Raw genomic sequence first — 22,410 nt, 5'->3', positions numbered from 1 at the left:
GCTTAGATTTTTATTATTTTGTGTAACTTAGGGGGATTAGTTTAGAGGAGGTTAGTTTAAGGGGGTAGGTCTTAGAGTAGGGTTAGATTTCTTTTGGGGGGGGTTTCAGTTTAAGGTTTAGTAATTTTTTAAGATAGATTTTTAAAGGGGGCAAAGGGGGATAATATATATAGTTAGGTAGTTGTGGTGGGTTGATGGCGGAGTAGGGGGTTAATAGTTGTCATTGCGGTGGGTTGATGGCGGTGTAGGGGGTTACTAGCTAAGTCATTGCGGTGGGTATGTGGTGGCATAGGGGGTTAATAGTTAGGTACTTGTGGTGGGTATGTGGTGGCATAAGGGCTTAATAGCACTTGTGGTGGGTATGTGATGGTTTAGGGGTTAATAGTTAGCGAGTTGCAGTTTAGATATTTATTGGTGTAGTGTTAGTGTGCGATCATGAGGTATTTCGGTTTAGGGGTATTAGGATTAGTGGTTAGGCTGACATTTTATTTGTGGGATTGTTTACTGTACATCACCAATATGGTAGGTGATGCTGGCTGTAGTCCATAACCAGCATTGGCGACAAATGCCATGTATAGTAAATGCCTCTCAGCGATACGGCTATGTCAGAAGCTTGGAATAATTTGCCACCTCGTAGCAGTTTTGAACAATGGGGCCTAAGAATGACTTAATTTCAGTTGAAAAATAAAAATCTCTTATGGCCCATCATGATAAGATATCTAAAGAATTTGCTGCTATGGAGATTGCTTTGCATAAGGCAAAAGGGACTTTGGGTCAGGAATTTAGTGTTAAAAAAGATTTAGAACGTAAATTGCAATATTTATCTCAAGAACTGACGTGTTAAAGGGACATTATACACTAGATTTTTCTTTGCATAAATGTTTTGTTGATAATCCATTTATATAGCCTTTAAAGTTTTTTTGTTAAAATGTATAGTTTTGCTTATTTTTAAATAACATTGTGCTGATTTTCAGACTCCTAACCAAGCCCCAAACTTTTAGATGTATACTGATGTCTACAGACTCCAGTTGGCTCCTGTTTGTGTAAAGGGTCTTTTCATATGCAGGGGAGGGGGGGTCTGCTTTTTTTGCTTTCAAGCCCATTTCAGTAAGTGTCCCAGCCTAACCTTTTCAACAGTGCTAAACTGGGTGCTTCTAAGTAAGTTTTTAAAAGGTTTTATACTGGATTTTTATATCAGTATCTGTGCATATTCTTCTTTATAGTAGTGTCTATTACAAGCAGTTATATGAAAATTGATGTATACTCTCCCTTTAAGTCCACTACTGAAAAAATATAAAACTGATTTTGCTAACCTAAGATTTAGTTCTGATACTAAACTTAAACAAAAACTGTCATATTAGTAAAGGAATAGATAGGAATGAACAGCATGCTATCATTCTTGTGTTGATACTTACAGTATATTGAGTTTGTAACCAGAGATATAGAAACGTTTAAAAACATTGTACTCACTCCCATTCAGAATGATAATGGGTTCACAAGAACCAGCACTTACTGGCTAAAATTCAAGATTGTTAAAAGTTATAAAAGCACTGAGATAAGGGGGCAGTCTACTCTGCAGAGACATAGATACAAGGTAATCACAGAGGTAAAAAGTATATTAATATAACTGAGATAAGGAGCAGTCTGCAGAGGCTTAGATACAAGGTAATCACAGAGGTAAAAAGTATATTAATATAACCGTGTTGGTTATGCAAAACTGGGGAATGGGTAATAAAGGGATTATCTATCTTTTTAAAGAATAACAATTTTAAAGTAAACTGTCCCTTTAAAGAAGATGGGATAATCCTAGTATTTTACACAAAAGCTTAGAAAGGACCCCTGGAAGAACCATAGTAACTGGCACAGATCCAGTCTTTTCTCATATCTCAATATATTTGAATAGAGTTATTAGGCCTTATGTTGAATAAGCAACATCTTATGTTAGGGATACTTGGAATTTCCTGGGCAAGATTGGTCGTTTATTGATTACAGAAAAGTGTATTCTATTCAGGTTGGATGTAGTTAGTCTTTATACGTCTATTGATCATGAGAGTGGAATTGGTGCTGTAGAATCCATTTTGGCATCAAGTGGTTGCTACAATCAATTGGAGCAACAGGGTTTCTTAAAAGATATGTTGGGAATTATCTTATATTGCAATTACTTTATGTTCCAAGAGGAATGTTTCTTACAAAAGAAGGGTACTACAAAGAGGCCCAATGTTGCCCCCACATATGCAAATATGAAGAAAGGTTTGTATACCGAAATAAGTTGTTTCAGATCTATGGAGCCACTTGGTGATGCTACATAGATGATATCATTTGTATATTGTGGGATGACATTGGATCACTGATTGACTTTGTAATTGATTCAAATTGTGCATCACTTCACAACATATAAATTTTACATTGGAGAAGAATGCTCCGTACAATTTTTGGATATTTTAGTTTACAAGGTAAGTAATGTATTAAAGACAGATTTGTATAAGAAAGAGACTGACAGGAATTGTTTTTTGCATTTTTCCAGTGATCATCCTTAATCTTTAATTGATTTATTACCTACTAGTCAGCTACTTAGGGTAAAGTGAATTGTCACTGATGAGAGTTTAAAGAAAAAAAGGAATGGACGAAATGGGTGAGAAATGTATATACAGGAGGCTACCCATCTCCTCTGATTAGAAATGAGATTGAGAAAGTTTTATAGTCTCCTGAGGTATTAAAGTTAAAACATAAGTTGAATAAGTACAAGGACCCTAACAGGCTGGCATTTAATGCAGAACATAATATATTAAGTTAAAGGATAGAAAAACATTATTAGAAAATATTGGTTTGTAATGATATATTGTCACCCAGATGTTTTGCCCTGAGGTTCTGATGACCGCATATATGAGAGGTAGGAATTTAACGGACCAGTTAGGGAGAGCAGACAAAGGGAGTAAGATGCAAGATGAATCAGAAATATATCACAGTAAAAGTGTTTTGGATGTATGATTAAAGGGATAGATTTTTTTCCACCCACTGACAGGGAGAGCATTTCAGATTCAGGGGTTCTATATATGTAATACTTCCTATGTTGTTTTTCTCATTAAATTCCCCTGTAGTGGAGTCTATATTGGCAAAATCACCCAAAGGGTCCCTGGACAGAATAGTCCAACATAAATCCAATATTAGTTGTAAAGATCTTTCAGTCCCTGTTGCTAATCATTCTCAACTGTGGGACATGCAATAGCGCAGGATATGTTTCAAGTGATAGACCATAACCCCACACCAAGGAGGGTTGGCAACATAGAGACAACGGAAGGCTTTTTGGATTGAATGCGTAATTACATTAAAGGAATAAAGGAATAAATAGGGTGCTTTACCTGGTCTGTAATCAATTAATTATGCATTATATTTGAAAAAGTTCTTATTATATAGAAATAGATTGTGTATGCTTTTATGGTTTTTAGAATAATAGTAAGTGCTTTTAGCAGATTGTGTATAATGAGTAATAATTAAACATTGTATCTGTGATGGTGTAATGTCTAGTTTTGACCAGTAGAGGTCACTAGAAACAATGATGTTTCCACCATAGGGTTAATGAATGATTGATTACACTTGTAGTTGGGATATAAAGGAATTGTGTATGTATCCTTTGGGCAACACGATTAAGGGCTTTTTACTCTGAAATTCTGTTTGCTTTTTTATGCATAATAAAGATTTCCATTGAAGCTTTTTAAAGCAGTGCTGTTGTATTTTTTGGTTATGCCTAATAGTTTATAAAATACTAGTCCTAAAGCCCGTGTACACGGGCCAATTTTTTAGGTACCGCGGTTCCAACCCTTGCTCCCTCTCTCTCCCCCCCTCTCTTTTGCGCTCTCTCTCTCCCCCCCTCTCCCCCCCTCTCCCCCCCTCTCTTTTGAGTTCTCTCTCTCCCCCTTATTTTGCACTCTCCCCCCTCTTTTGCTCTCTCTCTCCCCTTTTTTGCTCTCTCTCTCCCCTCTTGTGCTCTCTCTCCCCCCTCTTTTGCTCTCTCTCTCCCACCTCTTTTGCTCTCTCTCCCCTCTTTTGCTCGCTCTCTCTCTTCCCCCCCCTCATCTGCTCTCTCCCCCCTCTTGCTCTCTCTCGCCCTCTTTTGCTCTCTCTCTCCCCTATTTTGCTCTCTCCCCCCCTCTTTTGCTCTCTCTCTCCCCCCTCTTTTGCTCTCTCTCACCCCTCTTTTGCTCTCTCTCTCCCCCTTCTTTTGCTCTCTCTCTCCACCCCCCTCTCTTTTGCGCTCTCTCTCTCTCCCCCCTCTCTTTTGCTCTCTCTCCCCCTCTCTTTTGCTCTCTCTCCCCCCTCTCTTTTGCTCTCTCTCCCCCCTCTCTTTTGCTCTCTCTTCCCCTCTCTTTTGCTCTCTCTCCCCCTCTCTTTTGCTCTCTCTTCCCCTCTTTTGCACTCTCTCCCCCTTCTCTTTTGCGCTCTCTCCCCCTCTCTTTTGCACTCTCTCTCCCCCTCTTTTGTGCACTCTCTCTCCCCCCTCTCTTTTAAACTCTCTCTCCCCCCCTCTCTTTTGAGCTCTCTCTCCCCCCCTCTCTTTTGAGCTCTCTCTCTCTCCCCACTCTTTTGCGCTCTCCCCCCTCTTTTTTGCGCTCTCTCCCCCCTCTTTTTTGCGCTCTCTCCCCCTCTCTTTTGTGCTTTCTCCCCCTTGCGCTCTCTCCCCCTCTTTTTTGCACTCTCTCCCCCTCTTTTTTGCTCTCTCCACCTCTCTTTTGCGCTCTCTCCCCCCTCTTTTTTGCGCTCTCTCCCCCCCTCTTTTTTGCGCTCTCTCTCCCCTCTTTTTTGCGCTCTCTCCCCCTCTCTTTTGTGCTTTCTCCCCCTTGCGCTCTCCCCCTCTTTTTTGCGCTCTCTCCCCCTCTTTTTTGCTCTCTCCCCCTCTCTTTTGCGCTCTCTCTCTCCCCTTTTTTGCTCTCTTCTCCCCTCTTGTGCTCTCTCTCCCCCCCTCTTTTGCTCTCTCTCTCCCACCTCTTTTGCTCTCTCTCCCCTCTTTTGCTCGCTCTCTCTCTCTTCCCCACATCATCTGCTCTCTCCCCCCCTCTTGCTCTCTCTCGCCCTCTTTTGCTCTCTCCCCCTATTTTGCTCTCTCCCCCCCTCTTTTGCTCTCTCTCTCCCCCCCCTCTTTTGCTCTCTCTCTCCCCCCTCTTTTGCTCTCTCTCTCCCCCCTCTTTTGCTCTCTCTCTCTCCACCCCCCTCTCTTTTGCGCTCTCTCTCTCTCCCCCCCCTCTTTTGCTCTCTCTCCCCCTCTCTTTTGCTCTCTCTCCCCCCTCTCTTTTGCTCTCTCTTCCCCTCTCTTTTGCTCTCTCTCTCCCCCTCTCTTTTGCTCTCTCTTCCCCTCTTTTGCACTCTCTCCCCCTTCTCTTTTGCGCTCTCTCCCCCTCTCTTTTGCACTCTCTCTCCCCCTCTTTTGTGCACTCTCTCTCCCCCCTCTCTTTAAAACTCTCTCTCCCCCCCTCTCTTTTGAGCTCTCTCTCCCCCCCTCTCTTTTGAGCTCTCTCTCTCCCCCCACTCTTTTGTGCTCTCTCCCCCCTCTTTTTTGCGCTCTCTCACCCTCTTTTTTGCGCTCTCTCCCCCTCTCTTTTGTGCTTTCTCCCCCTTGCGCTCTCTCCCCCTCTTTTTTGCGCTCTCTCCCCCTCTTTTTTGCTCTCTCCCCCTCTCTTTTGCGCTCTCTCCCCCCTCTTTTTTGCGCTCTCTCCCCCCTCTTTTTTGCGCTCTCTCTCCCCTCTTTTTTGCGCTCTCTCCCCCTCTCTTTTGTGCTTTCTCCCCCTTGCGCTCTCTCCCCCTCTTTTTTGCGCTCTCTCCCCCTCTTTTTTGCTCTCTCCCCCTCTCTTTTGCGCTCTCTCTCTCCCTCTTTTGTGCACTCTCTCTCCCCCTCTCTTTTGCGCTCTCTCTCTCCCTCTTTTGCTCTCTCTCTCCCTCTTTTGCACTCTGTCTCCCCCTTCTCTTTTGCGCTCTCTTCCCCCTCTTTTTCGCTCTCTTTTAAACTCTCCCCCCTCTCTTTTGCGCTCTCTCTCCCCCCTCTCTTTTGCACTCTTTCTCCCCCCTCTCTTTTGAGCTCTCTCTCTCCCCCTCTTTTGTGCGCTCTCTCTCCCCCTCTCTTGCGCTCTCTCCCACCTCTCTTTTGAGCTCTCTCTCTCCCCCCTCTCTTTTGAGCTCTCTCTCCCCCCTCTCTCTCCCCTTCTTTCTCTCCCACTCTCTTGCGCTCTCTCTCCCTCTTTTGCTCTTCCCGCCTCTCTCTGCTCGCTTTCTTTCTTTCCTTCCTCTGTTTTGTTCTCTCCCGCCGGCCACGCCCCTCCCGCGCGCTCCCGCGAGGTCACGCCCCCTCGTCACGCCTGCCGACCACGCCCCCTCATCACGCCCGCCACGCCTGCCGGCCACGCCCCCATCACGGCACGCCCGACGCCGGTCACGCCCCCACCAGGCAGCTTCCGCAGTGCGCACTACTCTTCAGCTTAAGGCCAGGTGTGTTTGTCCGTGCGCAGTCTCTACTGCGCATGACGGCTTCAGACAAACACACTTGGCCTTTTATAATATAGGATAAGTCAATGTTGAAGAATAAAAAAAAAGCATAAAGTTTTCATTTAGATTTTTTGTAAATTAGATAATATCTTTTATTTACAGCTAAATAGGATTACATACGGAACTACTGGTGGAGAAGAGCAAAAGTCAATTTTGCAAAGCAGCAAACATACCGTGGACATCATAATAAATTACTTCCATTTTTAAACCTTGTGTAGGAGGTAAAATTTAAGTCCCATAAAAATGATTGGCAGTTTCAGAGTATATGAAATGTCCCATGGGACGTAACGAGCAAAATAATTTTGATATTAAAAAAAAAAAGCTCAGCTTTTCATAGTGTTAAACATTAACTCATTATTATAAAGAAAGTAAAACAAAAACTAGAATGGAGATGATAAACAAACACTTACAGAAAATTCAATTTAATCAGCCTTAAAAGGACACTGAACCCAAATTTTTTCTTTCGTGATTCAGATAGAGCATGAAATTTTAAGCATCTTTCTAATTTACTCCTATTATCAAATTTTCTTTATTCTCTTGGTATCTTTATTTGAAATGCAAGAATGTAAGTTTAGATGCCGGCCCATTTTTCTGAACAACCTGGGTTGTCCTTGCTGATTGGTGGATAAATTCATCCGCCAATAAAAAAGTGCTGTCCAGAGTTCTGAACCTAAAAAAAAGCTTAGATGCCTTCTTTTTCAAATAAAAATAGCAAGAGAACTAAAAAAAAATTGATAATAGGAGTAAATTAGAAAGTTGCATGCTCTATCTGAATCACAAAATATTTTTTTTTGGGGTTCAGTGTCCCTTTAAGGGGAAACAAAGTAATGCACTATTTACAAATATGCTCATAAATCAAGAAAATTAAGTACACTGGGCAGGATACAACATATTTTGAGAGAAAGAGTGATGAGAGAAATAGGTGCCAAAAAGGGGAGGATGTAGAACTTGCAGAGAGCCAGCAGAAGACTTGCGAAAGAGCTAGCAAAATACTTGCCAAAGAGCCAGGAAATAACTTGCCAAAGAGCCAGCAAATAACTTGCCAAAGAGCCAGCAAATAACTTGCCAAAGAGCCAGCAGGAGACTTGCAAAAGAGCCAGGAAATAACTTGCCAAAGAGCCAGCAAATAACTTGCCAAAGAACCAGCAAAAGACTTGAGAGGAGCCAGCAGAAGACTTGAGAGGGAGCCAGCAGAAGACTTGAGAGGAGCCAGCAGAAGACTTGAGAGGAGCCAGCAGAAGACTTGAGAGGAGCCAGCAGAAGACTTGAGAGGAGCCAGCAGAATACTTGAGAGGAGCCAGCAGAAGACTTGTGAGGAGCCAGCAGAATACTTGAGAGGAGCCAGCAGAAGACTTGTGAGGAGCCAGCAGAAGACTTGTGAGGAGCCAGCAGAAGACTTGAGAGGAGCCAGCAGAAGACTTGAGAGGAGCCAGCAGAAGACTTGTGAGGAGCCAGCAGAAGACTTGAGAGGAAACAGCAGAAGACTTGAGAGGAACCAGCAGAAGACTTGAGAGGAGCCAGCAGAAGACTTGAGAGGAGCCAGCAGAAGACTTGAGAGGAGCCAGCAGAAGACTTGAGAGGAGCCAGCAGAAGACTTGAGAGGAGCCAGCAGAAGACTTGTGAGGAGCCAGCAGAAGACTTGAGAGGAGCCAGCAGAAGACTTGTGAGGAGCCAGCAGAAGACTTGAGAGGAGCCAGCAGAAGACTTGTGAGGAGCCAGCAGAAGACTTGAGAGGAGCCAGCAGAAGACTTGTGAGGAGCCAGCAGAAGACTTGTGAGGAGCCAGTAGAAGACTTGTGAGGAGCCAGCAGAAGACTTGAGAGGAGCCAGCAGAAGACTTGTGAGGAGCCAGCAGAAGACTTGTGAGGAGCCAGCAGAAGACTTGAGAGGAGCCAGCAAAATACTTGAGAGGAGCCAACAAAGGATTGAGAGTAATCAGAAGAGAACTTCTAAAGAGCCATCATAGGTGCCATGAGTTCAGGGCTATCTGTTTCCTCTGCTCCATTGATGATTATTAGTGCAAATGTAAATAAGAAGCATTAAATTAAATGAGGAGCCACAGCATCAGCATCATCACTGAAGTTGTCATTTCTCTGTAAAAATAATATATAAATTACTGACAATACTATTAAACTTAAGTGGAATGGATATAGCATAGTGTTTCCAATTTACTTCTATTATCAATTTTGCTTAGTTCTCTTTGTATCCATTGTTAAAGAGTAATCCTAGTTGATCACAGGAGTGTGCATGTGGCTTTAGTCATCTGACAGCAATGTAGTCAACAACATAGTTACAAACGCCGCAGCTATAGGCACATGCACACTCCTAAGCACCTATCAGCATACCTAGGTTTACTCTTCAACAAAGGTTGCCAAAAGAACAAAAAAATAGATAATAGAAGTAAATTTCAAAGTTTTTTTTTCTTTTTCTGCTCTATCTAAATCATAAACATTTAGTTTACACTTTACTGTTCTTCAAAGGGACTGAAAGTCAAAATTAAGCTTTCATGATTCAGATAGAGAATACAATTTTAAACAACTTTCCAATTTACTTATATTATCTAATGTTTCCTCATTCTCTTTGTATCCTTGTTGAAAAGCATACCTAGGTAGCCTCAGGAGCAGCAATGCACTACTGGGAGCTTTCGGCTGATTGGTGGCTGCACATATATACCTCTTGACATTGGCTGAAGCTCCTAGTAGTGCATTGTTGCTCATTCAACAAAGGATACCAAGAGAATTAAGCAAATTTAATAATAGAAGTAAATTGATAAGTTGTTTAAAATGTTATGTTCTACCTAAATCAGGAAAGAAAAACTCTGGGTTTCATGTCCCTTTAATGAGTCATTCAAAATACATTAGTTTTTGGTTTGTGTAAATTGCATGGGCCTTAATAATTTAACAACTTCTTAGTTTGCAGAGCTGTGGCTCCACCAATAGAGCTGCAGGAGGTGTCATTATTAGCCAGTCAGCTACAAGTAAAGGATGTTTCCATTATAAAAGAGCAGAAATAAAACAGGTTAAAGGGACATGAAACCCATTTGTAAACATTACAATTTACTTACATTATCAATTTTGCTTTATTCTCTTTGTATCCTTTATTGAAGGAGCAACAATGCACTACTGGGAGTTAGCTGAACACATTGGTAAGCCAATCCCAAGATGCAGATATGTGCAGCCACCAATCAGCAGCTAGCACCCAACTCCTGAGCCTACAAATGTATATTCTTCAACAAAGGATATCAACAGAACAAAGTTAATTAGATAACATAAATAATTTGGGAAGTTGTTTAAAATTTGTATACTCTGTCTGAATCATGAAAGAAACTTGGTTTTCATGCCCCTTTAAAAAATGTTATCATTAAAGGGACAGTCTACTCCAGAATTGTTATTGTTTAAAAGATAGATAATCCCTTTATTACCCATTCCCCAGTTTTGCATAACCAACACTGTTATATAAATACAATTTTTACCTCTGTGATTACCTTGTATCTAAGCCTCTGCAGACTGCCCCCCTTATTTCAGTTCTTTTGACAGACTTGCATGTTAGCCAATCAGTGCAGACTCCTAGGTAACTCCCCGGGCGTGAGCACAATGTTTATCTATATGAAACACATGAACTAATGCCCTCTAGCTGTGAAAAACTATCAAAATGCCCTGAAATAAGAGGCGGCCTTCGAGAGCGTAGAAATTAGTATATGAGCCTACCTAGGTTTTTAACAAAGAATACCAAGTGAACAAAGCAAATTTGTTAATAAAAGTAAATTGGAAAGTTGTTTGAAATGACATGCCCTATTTGAATCATGAAAGTTTAATTTTGACTAGACCCATTAACCCCCTAGATGCCGTTAGGGCATTTCCTACAGTCCTTAAGTACTATATATAATATATATATATATATATATATATATATATATATATATATATATATATATATATATATATATATTGCATATATGTATTTAGATATATTTTTTTATTTTCTTGAAAGAAGTATGAGAAATAAAAATATTTTGAGGCTGATAAATAAGGAAATTGGTCAGCTGGGAGTCTAATACTTGTGCAAACCTCAGGGCCACAGGGTCAGATTCATGGAGGACAAGATGGGCCTTACATCAGTCCAAGGAGAATAAATTAGGTAATATTCACGAGTAATATTTATTATTTATCAGCTGCCAGTAATAAGTTACTGAGACGTATGAGCTTTGGGTCCTTTAGAGAAGAAAGTACGTAATAAATAATGTAATTATTATTTAAGGGCTAATCGCATGTTTGCTGAAGCTGCTGGTTCCATACCTTCTTTGGAGAGTTATGATGGTTTTATGTGATCTTAAGATCATTTCTGGATGTACTGATCTTAATCTCCTCTCTGGATGTATTAACTGTTGGCCCAATAATGTCAGGACTGTGCAATTGCTTCTGATTTACACTGACGATAATGATCACCACAATTACTACAATAGCCAAACACACAAAGATTATCCAGATTTTCTGAAAGACAAAAAGAGGGTCCAGTCTATTAAGATAAAAGACAAAGTAACTATTTACCAGGAATTCTAACGTTCCCCATTAACTCACTCAGGCCTAGATTTAGAGTTGGGCGGTAGCCGTCAAAACCGGCGTTAGAGGCTCCCAACGCTGGTTTTTACCGCCCTCTGGTATTTGGAGTGGAGCCAGTCATTAAAGGGTCTAACGCTCACTTTCCAGCCGCGACTTTTCCATACCGCAGATCCCCTTACGTCAATTGCGTATCCTATCTTTTCAATGGGATCTTTCTAACGCCGGTATTTAGAGTCGTGTCTGAAGTGAGCGTTAGAAATCGACAAAAACCCCAGCCGCAGAAAAAAAACAGTAGTTCAGAGCTTTCTGGGCTAACGCCGGTTTATAAAGCTCTTAACTACTGTGCTCTAAAGTACACTAACACCCATAAACTACCTATGTACCCCTAAACCGAGGTCTCCCCACATCGCCGCCACTCTATTAAAATTTTTTAACCCCTAATCTGCCGACCGCACACCGCTGCCACCTACATTATCCCTATGAACCCCTAATCTGCTGCCCCTAACACTGCCGACCCCTATATTATATTTATTAACCCCTAATCTGCCCCCCTCAACGTCGCCTCCACCTGCCTACACTTATTAACCCCTAATCTGCCGAGCGGACCGCACCGCTACTATAATAAAGTTATTAACCCCTAATCCGCCTCACTCCCGCCTCAATAACCCTATAATAAATAGTATTAACCCCTAATCTGCCCTCCCTAACATCGCCGACACCTAACTTCAAGTATTAACCCCTAATCTGCCGATCGTAGCTCACCGCTACTCTAATAAATTTTTTAACCCCTAAAGCTAATTCTAACCCTAACCCTAACACCCCCCTAAGTTAAATATAATTTTATTCTAACGAAATAAATTAACTCTTATTAAATAAATTATTCCTATTTAAATCTAAATACTTACCTGTAAAATAAACCCTAATATAGCTACAATATAAATGATAGTTATATTGTACCTATTTTAGGATTAATATTTATTTTACAGGCAACTTTGTATTTATTTTAACCAGGTACAATAGCTATTAAATAGTTAATAACTATTTAATAGTTACCTAGTTAAAATAATTACAAAATTACCTGTAAAATAAATCCTAACCTAAGTTACAATTAAACCTAACACTACACTATCAATAAATTAATTAAATAAAATACCTACAATTATCTACAATTAAACCTAACACTACACTATCAATAAATTAATTAAATACAATACCTACAAATAACTACAATTAAATAAACTAACTAAAGTACAAAAAATAAAAAAGAACTAAGTTACAAAAAATAAAAAAATATTTACAAACATTAGAAAAATATTACAACAATTTAAAACTAATTACACCTACTCTAAGCCCCCTAATAAAATAACAAAGCCCCCCAAAATAAAAAAAATGCCCTACCCTATTCTAAATTAAAAAAAAGTTCAAAGCTCTTTTACCTTACCAGCCCTGAACAGGGCCCTTTGCGGGGCATGCCCCAAAGAATTCAGCTCTTTTGCCTGTAAAAAAAACACATACAATACCCCCCCCAACATTACAACCCACCACCCACATACCCCTAATCTAACCCAAACCCCCCTTAAATAAACCTAACACTAAGCCCCTGAAGATCTTCCTACCTTATCTTCACCATGCCAGGTTCACCGATCCGTCCTCGGAAGTCTTGATCCAAGCCTCGGAAGTGTTGATCCAAGCCCAAGCGGGGGGCTGAAGAGTGACATCCATCCTCGAGCTGAAGTCTGGATTCAAGCGGCGGCTGAAGAAATCCATCATCGGGCTGAAGTTGGAAGTCCATCATCGGGATGAAGTCTTCTATCAAGCAGCATCTTCAATCTTCTTTCTTCCGGAGCGGAGCGGAGCCATCTTCTTCCCAGCCAACGCGGATCCATCCTCTTCTAACGACGCCTACTAGCCGAATGACGGTTCCTTTAAATGACGTCATCCAAGATGGCGTCAGTCGAATTCCGATTGGCTGATAGGATTCTATCAGCCAATCGGAATTCGATGGACGCCATCTTGGATGACGTCATTTAAAGGAACCGTCATTCGGTTAGTAGGCGTCGTTAGAAGAGGATGGATCCGCGTCGGCTGGGAAGAAGATGGCTCTGCTCCGCTCCGGAAGAAAGAAGATTGAAGATGCTGCTTGATAGAAGACTTCATCCCGATGATGGACTTCCGACTTCAGCCCAATGATGGATTTCTTCAGCCGCCGCTTGGATCCAGACTTCAGCCCGAGGATGGACGTCACTCTTCAGCCCCCCGCTTGGGCTTGGATCAACACTTCCGAGGCTTGGATCAAGACTTCCGAGGACGGATCGGTGAACCTGGCATGGTGAAGATAAGGTAGGAAGATCTTCAGGGGCTTAGTGTTAGGTTTATTTAAGGGGGGTTTGGGTTAGATTAGGGGTATGTGGGTGGTGGGTTGTAATGTTGGGGGGGGTATTGTATGTGTTTTTTTTAACAGGCAAAAGAGCTGAATTCTTTGGGGCATGCCCCGCAAAGGGCCCTTTTCAGGGCTGGTAAGGTAAAAGAGCTTTGAACTTTTTTAATTTAGAATAGGGTAGGGCATTTTTTTATTTTGGGGGGCTTTGTTATTTTATTAGGGGGCTTAGAGTAGGTGTAATTAGTTTAAAATTGTTGTAATATTTTTCTAATGTTTGTAAATATTTTTTTATTTTTTGTAACTTAGTTCTTTTTTATTTTTTGTACTTTAGTTAGTTTATTTCATTGTATTTATTTGTAGATATTGTATTTAATTAATTTATTGATAGTGTAGTGTTAGGTTTAATTGTAGATAATTGTAGGTATTTTATTTAATTAATTTATTGATAGTGTAGTGTTAGGTTTAATTGTAGATAATTGTAGGTATTTTATTTAATTAATTTATTGATAGTGTAGTGTTAAGTTTAATTGTAACTTAGGTTAGGATTTATTTTACAGGTAATTTTGTAATTATTTTAACTATTTTAGCTATTAAATAGTTCTTAACTATTTAATAGCTATTGTACCTGGTTAAAATAAATACAAAGTTACCTGTAAAATAAATATAAATCCTAAAATAGCTATAATATAATTATAATTTATATTGTAGCTATATTAGGGTTTATTTTACAGGTAAGTATTTAGCTTTAAATAGGAATAATTTATTTAATAAGAGTTAATTTATTTTGTTAAATTTAAATTATATTTAATTTAGGGGGGTGTTAGGGTTAGGGTGAGACTTAGCTTTAGGGGTTAATCCATTTATTACAGTAGCGGCGAGATTCGGTCGGCAGATTAGGGGTTAATAATTGAAGTTAGGTGTCGGCGATGTTAGGGAGGGCAGATTAGGGGTTAATACTATTTATTATAGGGTTATTGAGGCGGGAGTGAGGCGGATTAGGGGTTAATAACTTTATTATAGTAGCGGTGCGGTCCGCTCGGCAGATTAGGGGTTAATAAGTGTAGGCAGGTGGAGGCGACGTTGAGGGGGGCAGATTAGGGGTTAATAAATATAATATAGGGGTCGGCGGTGTTAGGGGCAGCAGATTCTGGGTACACAGGGATAATGTAGGTAGCGGCAGTTTACGGAGCGGCAGATTAGGGGTTAAAAAAATATGCAGGTGTCAGCGATAGCGGGGGCGGCAGATTAGGGGTTAATAAGTGTAAGGTTAGGGGTGTTTAGACTCGGGGTTCATGTTAGGGTGTTAGGTGCAGACTTAGGAAGTGTTTCCCCATAGAAAACAATGGGGCTGCGTTAGGAGCTGAACGCTGCTTTTTTGCAGGTGTTATGTTTTTTTTCAGCTCAAATGGCCCCATTGTTTTCTATGGGGGAATCGTGCACAAGCACATTTTTGAAGCTGGCCGCGTCCGTAAGCACCGCTGGAATTTAGAGTTGCAGTGGCGTTAAATTATGCTCTACGCTCCCTTTTTGGAGCCTAACGCACTGAAAACCCAGCCATTCTGTGAACTCTAAATACCAGCTGTATTTAAAAGGTGCGGGGGGAAAAAAGCATGCGTAGCTAACGCACCCCTTTGGCCGCCAAACTCTAAATCTAGCCGTCAGTGTTTAGTCAGTTTAAAATGACTCAGATCTCAACATCTTGTAAATAGAACCCACCCCTAATATGCCGTCTTAGGAGACAAAAATCTTTGATTCAGAAACAAGATTTTTTACCATTGTACTTAACTGATAAGATATAAACTGACCCTATATTAATTACATAGCGATTACAGGAAAAATGAATTAAAAATACTTACTGAACGCCTTCTCTGTCCTGTAATTGAAGAAGAAGAAAAAAAACACATGGTCAATTTTTCTATTTCTCTATATATAAGTCTTAGATATATAAGTGGTAATATGAGGCTATTTGCTTTAGACACACAGGTATAAGTATAAAATGTTCCACCTACTTAAAACCTGTCCGTGAATGCTAAACATGTTTACTAAACGGTGCATTAAACAGTAAATAAGTGAAGAATGATGTATTTAAAGCAAAGATTATCCTGATAATGAAGTTTTAGTTTCTATAGTATATTAATAGGCACTGCTATGTTGGAACCTAGATATCCCTGTACTTTATCTATTATGTTGAGGACAATTAGGGGCAGTTAAGTAACATAATAGAGGAGGTTGAAAAAAGACAGAAGTCCATCGAATTTGACCTATACAGATGCTACCTGATTTACAATGAATAAGCTGCAAATGTAACTTAAATTAAACAATTAGAAACCAAACCCTTTAACACAAGCAATCATATATGCCTGATTTTTATTTTTAGCCAGAAATGTATCTGTCATTTTTAAATGTATCTAAAGTATTGACATTTACTACCTCCTTAGGCAATGAGTTCCACAATTTGATAATTTGATTGCTGTTAGAGTGAAAAACATTTATGCAGCTGGAAAATAAATTTATCCAGCCTTAAATTGTGATCTCTTCTCACAAACAGCTGGCTTGGAATAAACAGAGCTTTTGCTACCTCTGTATATGGGCCTTGAATATATATATATATTATATATATATATATATATATATATTTAAAAAATTAAGGTACTTAATTTTTACTTTAATTTATGTGTATTTTAATTGGGGTTAAGTTAGGTGGTGTTAGGTTAGAGGGTTTAGTTATTAGTTTAATACTTTGAGATGTGGGGGGTGGCGGTTTATGGGTTAATAGTGTTTTTAAAATTTTTAGATAGTTTGCGATGTGGGGGGATGGCGGTTTAGGGGATAATAGTGTTTTTAGATACTTTGCGATGTGGGGGGATGGCAGTTTAGGGGTTAATAGTTTAGGAAGTTTGCATTGTGGTGGATGGCGGTTTAGGGCTTAATAATTTAATTTATTGTTTGCGATGTGGGGGGGTGGCGGTTTAGGGGATAATAGTGTTTTTAGATAGTTTGCGATGTGGGGGGATGGCAGTTTAGGGGTTAATAGTTTAGGTAGTTTGCATTGTGGTGGATGGCGGTTTAGGGCTTAATAATTTAATTTATTGTTTGCGATGTGGGGGGTGGCGGTTTAGGGGATAATAGTGTTTTTAGATAGTTTGCGATGTTGGGGGATGGCGGTTTAGGGGATAATAGTGTTTTTAGATAGTTTGCGATGTGGGGGGATGGCAGTTTAGGGGTTAATAGTTTAGGTAGTTTGCATTGTGGTGGATGGCAGTTTAGGGCTTAATAATTTAATTTATTGTTTGCGATGTGGGGGGTGGCGGTTTAGGGGATAATAGTGTTTTTAGATAGTTTGCGATGTTGGGGGATGGCGGTTTAGGGGATAATAGTGTTTTTAGATAGTTTGCGATGTTGGGGGATGGCGGTTTAGGGGATAATAGTGTTTTTAGATAGTTTGCGATGTTGGGGATGGCGGTTTAGGGGATAATAGTGTTTTTAGATAGTTTGCGATGTTGGGGGATGGCGGTTTAGGGGATAATAGTGTTTTTAGATAGTTTGCGATGTTGGGGGATGGCGGTTTAGGGGATAATAGTGTTTTTAGATAGTTTGCGATGTTGGGGGATGGCGGTTTAGGGGATAATAGTGTTTTTAGATAGTTTGCGATGTTGGGGGATGGCGGTTTAGGGGATAATAGTGTTTTTAGATAGTTTGCGATGTTGGGGGATGGCGGTTTAGGGGATAATAGTGTTTTTAGATAGTTTGCGATGTTGGGGGATGGCGGTTTAGGTGTTAATAGTTTAGGTAGTTTGCATTGTGGGGTAATGTCAGTTTAGGGGCTATTAGCCTAGGGGCTTATGGTAGGGGTTTTTTGGTCCACTTTTTTTCTCCATAGACTTCAATGGGGAATGCAAAAATGTGATTGTGATTTTGCAATCACAGGTGTTAGGTTTTTTTTCTCCACATTTTATTCTCCATTGATCTCTATGAAGGAATATGTTCACGCACATAGAACATGGTTTATGCACGGTATGTGGGTTAACACGGCCTAAGGTGCGTTAAAAGTAAGCTATTTTCAAACTTGTAATGGCGGCGCAATACAAAATGTGCAAAAGCCATAACATGTGCAGTGTTTTCTCAGCTTGTTTCCTGCACGACTTGTAATCTTGCCCATAATCCTGTTTGCACAAATATACTTAGAAATATAATCCTTTATAATTCCTTCCAGTATCTTCCTCTCTACCAATGTCAGGCTTACTGGTCTATAGCTTTTTGGATCAGCCCTGGGGTTTTCTGTGCCAAAATTTGCAGATGAGCTATATAGGGATCTGTTCTTAAAGTGAATGTAAATTTTGATGCTAAAGTGCCCTGTTTTTAAAACTTTGATTAAAAACAGGGGCACTTTAATTCATCAATATTTTCATTTCACTCCTGTTGTGAAAATAAACTTACTTTTTAATCTTCACAGCAGCTCCAGCTTCCTCCACCTGTTTCAAAGCCTCTTCCTGGGTCTAAAATGAGGTATCTGGCTTCCTCCAATCACAGCAGTGAATCAGACACTGAATCCCCCGGGGGGGAATCTGTGATTAGAGGATGACCTATCAATCATTTCTGACATCAGAAATGGCTTGTGAGACCGGAGGAAGCAGCAGCTGCTGTGAAGTTTAAAAGGTAAGTTTTTTTTGTCACAACAGGAGTGAAATGTACATTTTGATGAATTAAAGTGCCCCTGTTTTTAATCAAAGTTTTAAAAAACGGGCACTTAAACATCAAAATTTACATTCACTTTAACTCACAGTAGAGAAGTTTCTTTTTCCCTCATCTTGTTACTCACCATCATTTATTTTGAGACTTGTTTTGATGTCCTAAACCAGCTCCACTAACCAACAACAAGTACAAATCTGTGATGTGCTGATAAATAACGGTCTATGTGTGATCTCTCTTGCTGACCCTATTATATTCCTGCTATGCTTTTAAATCACCTATAGCAACACTGCACTAGCATGAGGGAACCTATGTTTATTGTGTATCATGGTACCCACAGTGGAGGTTTTTCTCCCTCATCAGGACATAACTTATACTAAATAAGGTCTTTAGAATAGCAAACTCTAATGAAATTCTTGTCCCTAATATATATAAGGGTTTGCTGGGAAAACAAACCAACTAAGAGCTTCTAAATCACAACTTGTTGATCTCAGGTTTAGTGGTCAGCAACTTTCCTTTTCTTCAAAACAAACTCTTGTAAATCTAAAACAAACAAAAAAATATTTACCCCTGCCTATTATTTGCTTCAGTGTTTCTAGCTTCTCCCTCACTGACATGGCTCTCCCGTTCTGGTACAGAGATTCTGCCCATGGAGAACCAGTTAGTTGGATTGAACTCTTCTCACTCTCAGAGATCAGGAACAAGTCAGTGGCCAGGGCTGCAATACTCCTCTGTTCAGATAAAATTCTGTTCTTCTCAGCCAGGGTGCTGTCCTCCAAATCATCAATCACAACAACAACTCTGTCTTTACCTATTAGCAGAATATATCAGCATGAGACAGAGGTGACAATGATAACCTGAGAACATGAGTTATTTAGGGTCCACCTCATAGTGGTATTACATTATATTCTGCTTTTCTTCTTGCCAAGTCTAAAACACTTTAGCTCTCAGACTTTAAAGAATAGTGTACATTTGTCTCCTCTAATAGGTTCCCAAATCCCAATGATCTATTTTACTTGCTAGAGTGTATAGAATGGTTTACAAATAGCTAATTTACCTTTATTTCAGCATTTGAGAGATTAAGTTATGACATAACTGTGGGGGTGTGGTTTGGGTGGAGCTAAGGTTGCAGTTTAGGGAAAGAGGCACTGATATCACCGAATAACTCAAACCCCTGGTTATTTAGCAATGTAGTAATTCCCCTGATTCAAACCATTGTTTCTGGACACCAGTAAACTCTTCAGCAGACGCAAAATGAGCAACCGTTAATCTTACCTAGTGCACGGGATAAATGCATCAACTCCTCATCATACAGAGAGTCTACGACATCTGTAACATTTATTCTGCCCCTCTTCTTTGAGTGATATAGGATGGCAAATGCGCACTTAGACACTTCATTATAGAAATTCTGGGATCCAGTGTTAGAGATGTAAACGCATCGAACATCCGTCACTAATGGTTTAAACATTGGAGAAAGCAGCTGTTGTACAAGCCAATCATAGCAGCTGTCCCCCTCTCGTGAGAAGATTCCAACTAACATTCTCGAAAATATTGAATTCTCTTCAAGGTTCCTAAAAATAGAAAATACCATTAATGCTGAGTTAGAAGAGAGTAATCAAAACAGGTCCTCCATAAAATCTGCAACTATCTCTGGTATGTAGAAAAGGTACCAAACTGTGTGTGTATGTGTGTCTGTGTGTGTGTCTGTGTGTGTCTGTGTGTGTGTGTGTTTGTGTGTGTCTGTGTCTGTGTCTATATGTGTGTGTGTTTATATATGTGTGTGTGTGTGTGTGTGTGTCTTGTATGTTTCTATCTTTATGTGACTGACACTCTACATGTTCACAACACTTAACACTTATGCAGGTTTCAAAGAACGTGAAAATAAAAGTTTCATTTAGATAAATTAATACAGATAATTTCCTTTATTTATTAAATTGAGTTTATTCACTTGTTATCCTTTGTTGAAAAGCAAAACTTTCACACCACATATATGTTTGTGATTGGCTGTCACATGATACAGAGCACAGGGAAATGAAATTAAGCTTTGAAATGTTGTAAATTTAAAGTGCTATTGCATTGCCCTTTTATTATTCACATGCTGATTATGAAATTCTATTGCATTTAAATGTCCATTAAAAAAAATAATAATGTAGAATATTGGCCACTGATGAACTTGCAATCTAATTAATAAACCTTTAGTGCTCCAATAAGGACAACAAATATTTATACAACATCTCATATAACAGCGCTAGTCAGGGGTGTATCTTGGTCTAGGCAAACAAGGCAAAATGTGCCACTGCATGGATTATAAACTCATCAACCTACAAATGTAGGTATCTTGTTCCTTTAACGCTTTCAATGAAAAGTAAAATTGCAGTTTACATGGTGCAAAGTTAAAAAAAAAAGGGGGGGAATATAATTTCCTTATTGGTTCCAATGTATTGAAAATGTGTGGAAAACTTTTCAAGGGTATTCAATACTATCTACTGACATTTCCATAGTTTGGTATCAAAAATCCTAAGTGCCTGTCCCAGAATGCTCTGCGAGTGGTAGAAGCTACTGTGCCCACCTTTAATAAGGTACAGACAAGATTTAATAAGGTACAGACATGATTTAATAAGGTACAGACATGATTTAATAAGGTACAGACAAGATTTAATAAGGTACAGACAAGATTTAATAAGGTACAGACAAGATTTAATAAGGTACAGACATGATTTAATAAGGTACAGACATGATTTAATAAGGTACAGACAAGATTTAATAAGGTACAGACATGATTTAATAAGGTACAGACAAGATTTAATAAGGTACAGACAAGATTTAATAAGGTACAGACATGATTTAATAAGGTACAGACATGATTTAATAAGGTACAGACATGATTTAATAAGGTACAGACATGATTTAATAAGGTACAGACAAGATTTAATAAGGTACAGACAAGATTTAATAAGGTACAGACAAGATTTAATAAGGTACAGCCATGATTTAATAAGGTACAGACATGATTTAATAAGTTACAGACAAGATTTAATAAGGTACAGACAAGATTTAATAAGTTACAGACAAGATTTAATAAGGTACAGACAAGATTTAATAAGGTACAGACAAGATTTAATAAGGTACAGACATGATTTAATAAGGTACAGACATGATTTAATAAAGGTACAGACATGATTTAATAAGGTACAGACAAGATTTAATAAGGTACAGACAAGATTTAATAAGGTACAGACATGATTTAATAAGGTACAGACATGATTTAATAAGGTACAGACAAGATTTAATAAGGTACAGACATGATTTAATAAGGTACAGACAAGATTTAATAAGGTACAGACAAGATTTAATAAGGTACAGACATGATTTAATAAGGTACAGACATGATTTAATAAGGTACAGACATGATTTAATAAGGTACAGACATGATTTAATAAGGTACAGACAAGATTTAATAAGGTACAGCCATGATTTAATAAGGTACAGACATGATTTAATAAGTTACAGACAAGATTTAATAAGGTACAGACAAGATTTAATAAGGTACAGACATGATTTAATAAGGTACAGACATGATTTAATAAGGTACAGACATGATTTAATAAGGTACAGACAAGATTTAATAAGGTACAGACATGATTTAATAAGGTACAGACAAGATTTAATAAGGTACAGACATGATTTAATAAGGTACAGACATGATTTAATAAGGTACAGACATGATTTAATAAGGTACAGACAAGATTTAATAAGGTACAGACATGATTTAATAAGGTACAGACAAGATTTAATAAGGTACAGACATGATTTAATAAGGTACAGACATGATTTAATAAAGGTACAGACATGATTTAATAAGGTACAGACATGATTTAATAAGGTACAGACATGATTTAATAAGGTACAGACAAGATTTAATAAGGTACAGACATGATTTAATAAGGTACAGACAAGATTTAATAAGGTACAGACATGATTTAATAAGGTACAGACATGATTTAATAAGGTACAGACAAGATTTAATAAGGTACAGACTTGATTTAATAAGGTACAGATATGATTTAATAAGGTACAGACATGATTTAATAAGGTACAGACATGATTTAATAAGGTACAGACAAGATTTAATAAGGTACAGATATGATTCCCATTAATGGAGATAGAACTAACTGCAGTTACTTTCGTTTTCCTGCTCCCAGCGCAGCTCTCTCACTTCTGTCTGTTCCCAGTTACTCTCCCAGTATAACCT

General features: G+C 39.1%; 1 protein-coding gene across 1 annotated transcript; it reads right to left on the bottom strand.

Moving 5' to 3' along the window:
* Positions 1-8,395: 8,395 nt before the first annotated feature.
* On the bottom strand, positions 8,396-19,719 carry LOC128642027 (uncharacterized). The gene is made up of 5 exons (XM_053694667.1): positions 19,434-19,719; positions 18,727-18,969; positions 15,326-15,342; positions 10,826-11,020; positions 8,396-8,623 (listed from the first exon to the last, which is right to left on the bottom strand). The coding sequence occupies exons 1-4, from the start codon at positions 19,696-19,698 to the stop codon at positions 10,850-10,852; spliced, it is 696 nt and encodes a 231-aa protein (XP_053550642.1). The 5' UTR covers positions 19,699-19,719; the 3' UTR covers positions 8,396-8,623; positions 10,826-10,849.
* Between the last annotated feature and the right edge of the window lie 2,691 nt (positions 19,720-22,410).

Source organism: Bombina bombina, chromosome 11 (genome assembly GCF_027579735.1).
Source record: "Bombina bombina isolate aBomBom1 chromosome 11, aBomBom1.pri, whole genome shotgun sequence".
NCBI classification, from domain to species: Eukaryota; Metazoa; Chordata; class Amphibia; order Anura; family Bombinatoridae; genus Bombina; species Bombina bombina.
Note: the sequence above shows the minus strand (reverse complement) of the source record. Positions and strands in the feature narration are given on the sequence as shown.